At 60.7% G+C, this 5,503-nt stretch overlaps 1 protein-coding gene across 1 annotated transcript; it reads left to right on the top strand.

The window, feature by feature from the left end:
- The first annotated feature begins 1,320 nt into the window (after nucleotides 1-1,320).
- Nucleotides 1,321-3,929, top strand: FAM43B (family with sequence similarity 43 member B). Its single transcript, XM_061187032.1, has 2 exons — nucleotides 1,321-3,510; nucleotides 3,628-3,929. The coding sequence occupies exon 1, from the start codon at nucleotides 1,868-1,870 to the stop codon at nucleotides 2,852-2,854; it is 987 nt and encodes a 328-aa protein (XP_061043015.1). The 5' UTR covers nucleotides 1,321-1,867; the 3' UTR covers nucleotides 2,855-3,510; nucleotides 3,628-3,929.
- The last annotated feature ends 1,574 nt before the right edge of the window (nucleotides 3,930-5,503 follow it).

The following is a 5,503-nucleotide window of genomic DNA, read 5'->3' as shown; positions in this document are numbered from 1 at the left end:
GTAGTCTCTGAGGCCCCCACTGAAGCTAAGATTCTGCAGTTCCAAGTAATTTCCTATTCTTTATTTGCATGTCATTTTAGGAGCATTCAGTGAGGCAGCCTTGTGAGGGGGAGGGTTGCTTTTATCCCCCCACCCCATCCCCCCAGGGATTCTGAGCCCAACCGGCTGGCCTGGGACGAATGTGGCCAGGCTGTGGGACATATCATCTTCCCACTGTCCCCACTCTGGGAGGTCACCTGGCTTGGCCTGGCCTAGCCCAAGCCTCTGGGCTCATTCCTGACCTGGAAGACTCCCCGAATGACCTGTTCTGAAGCCACCGAAAGGGCTTGGGTGTTGGTTCTGTAGGAGACTCCTGGGCCCCCATCAGAGCAGTCCTGAGATTCTAGGGAGCTTGTGATTTAACAAATCCTGAAAGGGGCAGATGTGTCCCCATACCCAGGGACAAGTGTCTCTTTGCCAGTACACTAGAACCCCTCCCTAGTAAGAGGCCCCACTGGAAGGTCTCAGGGGAGGGTGGAAAACGCCCCATCCATATGCAGCGTACGGTGGACTCACAGAAGAGTGAGGGCCCTGTCGTGGGTCACCCGAGCCTGAGTGGAGCCCCAGTTCCACCTCCTGTCAGCCTTGTGACCTTGGGCAAGTCGCTTAACTGAGAGCCTGGGTAATGAGATAATGAATGCACACCCCTGGAGGTGGCGGCAGGGAGGAGGAGAGGTGATCACAAACAGGAGTGGTATCTGTTTAATCCCGGGAGAGTCCAGAGGCTGCCCTTTGGCCAAAGGAGCTTTTAATCTGCAATTCCCACAGACCCAGGACCACTCTGGAAGGTTCCCCACCCTCAGAGAGTACCCTCCCGGCTTTAGTCCAGGCGAGGGCCACTACCGGCCGCTGGAGCTGTGACTGGTCTCCCAGCTCAGGCGCAGGAGCCTGGCCCACGACCTTGGAAGAACCTGGGAGAAAGCTTCACCAAGCGACAGTACTTTTCCATTGCACTGCTCGGCCACCTCATCTGGCTTTCTGCTGTGCAGACAAGAGGCAAAGTGAGCCAGGCCCGCCCATCAGGAACCCACCCGAACTCACTCTCAGAGATGCGGGTAGGGATGTGAGGGGCAATGGGAATCCTAGAAAGAGGAGGGGAGTACCGAACGCTCCAGGAGGAGCTTAGAGACCACCAGTGAGACCTGAGAAATTTGCGTTGGCAAAGCCCTCCGGTGGATTTCAGGGGATTCCTACTCCTTAACTTCCCCCTCCACCCCTTCCCCTCCGACGATAATGATTAAACCCGATCCACCGCGCCTGTGCTGGGTCTCGGGCGAAGAGCACTGCTAGCCTGCGCGGGGGAGGAGAGAGAGGAGGGGACAAGAGAGCTAGCGGTCCCGCCCGGTGATGTAGGCAGCCCGGGGAGGTGGAGCCGCGACGCCTGAAGGAGTCCCCACCGCAGTCGCGCTCTCTCGGTCTACCCCTCCGAGTAGCCAGTCGCCAGGCCCGGCTCCGGCGACCTCCCTGCCGCCGCAATTTGGGCGGCGGGGACCGTGGGATCCCCCCTATTCGGGCCTGGGGGGCGTCTCCTCCCCGCCCAGCCCCTGCCCCTCCTTGCTTCCCGGACGGCTGGAGCGACTCCCGGGGGACGCTGTTCCCGGACGCTCGGCCGCCGCCCGGGCATCTCGGCTGCCAGCCCGGCTGGGCACCGGGCATCTGCGAAGCTAGCTAGCCCTGCCTGGCATCTCTGGGAACCGACTGTCTCCGGCGCCGCCCAGCTTCTCGAAAGCCCGGGGCCGCGGGCTTCTGCGCGCCCTCCCTTCCCCCGGCCGCCGGGCAGGACGCCCGTGAGATCGCGGCGTCCCCAGCCCCTCTGGGCGCCGCCGCGATGCTGCCCTGGAGACGTAACAAATTCGTGCTGGTGGAGGACGAGGCCAACTGCAAGGCGAAGAGCCTGAGCCCGGGGCTCGCCTATACGTCGCTGCTCTCCAGCTTCCTGCGCTCCTGCCCGGACCTGCTGCCCGACTGGCCGCTGGAGCGCCTGGGCCGCGTGTTCCGCAGCCGGCGCCAGAAAGTGGAGCTCAACAAGGAGGACCCGACCTACACCGTGTGGTACCTGGGCAACGCCGTCACCCTGCACGCCAAGGGCGACGGCTGCACCGACGACGCCGTGGGCAAGATCTGGGCGCGCTGCGGGCCGGGCGGGGGCACCAAGATGAAGCTGACGCTAGGGCCGCACGGCATCCGCATGCAGCCGTGCGAGCGCAGCGGCTCTGGGGGCTCGGGGGGCCGCAGACCGGCGCACGCCTACCTGCTGCCGCGCATCACCTACTGCACGGCGGACGGGCGCCACCCGCGCGTCTTCGCCTGGGTCTACCGCCACCAGGCGCGCCACAAGGCCGTGGTGCTGCGCTGCCACGCCGTGCTGCTGGCGCGGGCGCACAAGGCGCGCGCCCTGGCCCGCCTGCTCCGCCAGACCGCGCTGGCGGCTTTCAGCGACTTCAAGCGCCTGCAGCGCCAGAGCGACGCGCGCCACGTGCGCCAGCAGCACCTCCTCGCGGGGGGCGCCGCCGCCTCGGTGCCCCGCGCCCCGCTGCGCCGGCTGCTCAATGCCAAGTGCGCCTACCGGCCGCCGGCCGCCGAGCGCGGCCGCGGGGCGCCGCGCCTCAGCAGCATCCAGGAGGAGGACGAGGACCAGGACGAGGAGGCGGAGGAGCGCGAGGAAGGAGCCCCCCAGAGCGAGCGGCCGGAGGTGCTCAGCCTGGCCCGGGAGCTGAGGACGTGCAGCCTGCGGGGCGCCCCGGCGCCTCCGCCGCCCTCGCAGCCTCGCCGCTGGAAGGCCGGCCACCGGGAGCGGGCGGGCCAGGCGCGCTGAGAGCCGAAGGGACAGGACTTGCGGCCCCAGACCCGGCCGGCCTGACTTACAGCCTCTAACCCCGGCCCTGCCCGCTACGGCTCCCCCTGGTACCCCGGCCCTTGCCTCCCTCGTGGTCTCTGTTGTCCGCTCGAGCCTCGTCCTGGCTCACGGTGACGCCTGACATGCCCTTGTATTGGGGAACCAGATGGGGGAGCCAACAGGATTCAGTGCTCACCTCTCCCCCCACCTGATCTCCCGGAGCCCTCCCTTGTGGATTTGCCCCCTACGCTTCACACCAAGTCTCTTTACCCATAGACCACGCCCTCCCTCCCCAAACATCCTCTCAAGAGAAGTGGGGGAGACGTTTCCAGAAATCCAGGAGGGTGGCCTTGGATCTTGGCCAGGTGGAGGCAGTGGTCCTGCCCTTGACCAGGCTAGCCTTCCTCCCTGGGATGAGACCAACCCTGGGGAAGCATTCTTGTAGGGGGAAGAGTAAGTAGCCCCGGAGAATTGAGGCTGGGCCCAAAGTGGCAACTGAGTCTGCTGCCATACACACAAGGAAGACTTCTCTATGCCTGGCCTCTCTACCCCTCGGAGGACTTCTGGGACTTCACTCCTCTGGCTCTGGAGAAGACTGGGATGTTCCTACCAACCCCAACCACAGGTTGGGCCAGGTAACAGCTCCCTGCACCAGATGGCTGTCCAAGCCTGTGCCCTGGCACCTGCCACCCGCCACAGGACTCCTCACCCACCCCATCTTTCTGCATACCGATGTGTGTGGTTCCCCCCAGGCGCCCCACAACCAGGACCAAGACGAGGCCTCCAGAGGAGGTAAGGAGGACCTCTGGCAGTGCTTGAGGACACTGGCTACCCAGAAAATGGACACAGGAGGGATGCCCCCAAGCTGAGGCTTGTCAGAGCGCGAGGGTCCTGACAGCAGCTGGATTCACATAGCAGGATGAGGCAGGAGGATGCGGGAACCCAACAGAGAGAGCGGGCCCCTGCCCACGTGTCTCTCAGCAAGGCCACCAAAAGCCCAAAGATCTATGTGTCACCAAATGATCACTGTAAATAAAGTGTTCCTGCTTTTTCAGCCTGTCACCACTCCTGTGTTGTGTTTGATGCCAGGCTTGCTGGGGGTGAAAAGATTATCATCAGAACCTTAAAGGGCAGGAGAAGACCCCAGGAAGTATCCCCTTTAGCAGCTGGAGCCAACTCTCAGGATAGGGGGGGACGAAGGGGCTGCTGCCAGGAAGCTGTTCCATTCATGTCGGGAAAGGAGACAGTAGCAGGTGCACACCACCCGTGCCAAGCCTGGAAGGGGTGTCAGCTGTCTGTCTCGGCGTCCCGGAATGTCTCTCTGCCTGGGCACCAAACACAAGGGTCTCTGGGACATTTGGCAGGGAGGGGGCACTGGGCTGGGGCCTTCTCATCAGCCACGTGTCTTTGAAAAGATTCATGTGTATGTATGTCAAAGCATACGGTGGTATTTGCTGGGTCTCCTCAAGGATGTAAGGGAGAGGGGTGGGCAACCCAATTTGCTTTCAGAGGAACTGGAGAGATCTGTCCAGACCATTATAACAGCAGGAGTCCTGAGCTTGCGTATCTTCTTTACTTCTGTGCTGAGCTGGGCACTGATCCCAGAGTTGTCCAGAGCCCAGACGAGTGGCCTCTGCAATCACCAGCAATCAGGATTGTTCTGTTTCCTGGAGCTGCTGGAACAGAGGGTACCACTGCCGCTTCACCCTGGAGGAACCCAGGCAGGGTCAGGGGGGGACTTTGAAGGGGAAAGCTGGGCTTGACTTCACATGTTTGGGGAGTGACAGGGATGCCCTGCATGTTCATTGCTTCCCTCTTATGCATTTCCAGGGGATTTGTTGGTGTTTCTCCCCATATGCAGAAGGAGAGAAGGAAGTGGGAAGAGGTCAGCCCCGGGAGAGGAGGATGGGCTGCAAGGCAGCCTCTGGCGTTAGAGACAACCTCACCCAGAAACAAGGTCACAAGCACACCCTCTTTAATCAGATGCTTGCAGCAGAAATTTACTAAATGCCTGCCTTGGGACAGGCACTAAGCTAGGTCCTAGCGGTCCAGGAGTCCCTTCCCTGTGGCCCTTGTATTCTCAAGTGAAATGCATATAATTAAAGGAACACTTGCAATATAATAATTCACAAGCACGCTCCCAGCCTTAGCCTCTGCTCCTCCACTCTTCTCTGGCAGCCTCCCAAAACATAGACACACACACACACACACACACACACACACACAGAACTGCCTTCTTCCTTTCCTTGCTCACAGTATGCTCGCTAGACCTGGAGTTAGAAGACCAGAGTGAAAGGACTGTCCCTGCCTCCTTACCAGCTGTATGATGTTGGGCAACTCACTCAGCCTCTCTGAGCCTCACCGTTATCAGTGGTAAAATGGGAGGGGGCTAATATCTACCTCACAGGCTGATTATAAGAATTAAATAGAATCATGTCTGTGAAAAAGCTTTGGCAGATAATAAAATGCCCAGCACATGTGAAGAACAACCATTTTACCCATAGGATTCTTCTCTTTAGATTAGGATTTTTAGTGTGCCTTCCCCCCACGTCCACTCCACTCTCCCTAGTAACGGTGATTATAAGTTGTTTTCTCTCTCTCTCTCTCTCTCTCTCTCTCTCTCTCTCT

The sequence above is a fragment of the Eubalaena glacialis genome, chromosome 3, assembly GCF_028564815.1.
Source record: "Eubalaena glacialis isolate mEubGla1 chromosome 3, mEubGla1.1.hap2.+ XY, whole genome shotgun sequence".
Classification (NCBI taxonomy): Eukaryota; Metazoa; Chordata; class Mammalia; order Artiodactyla; family Balaenidae; genus Eubalaena; species Eubalaena glacialis.
This window is presented reverse-complemented; position numbering and strand designations above follow the sequence as displayed.

Bases quoted from the DNA above. Each gene is read 5' to 3' on its own strand.
- FAM43B (XM_061187032.1), top strand. From the start codon at position 1,868: ATGCTGCCCTGGAGACGTAACAAATTCGTGCTGGTGGAGGACGAGGCC.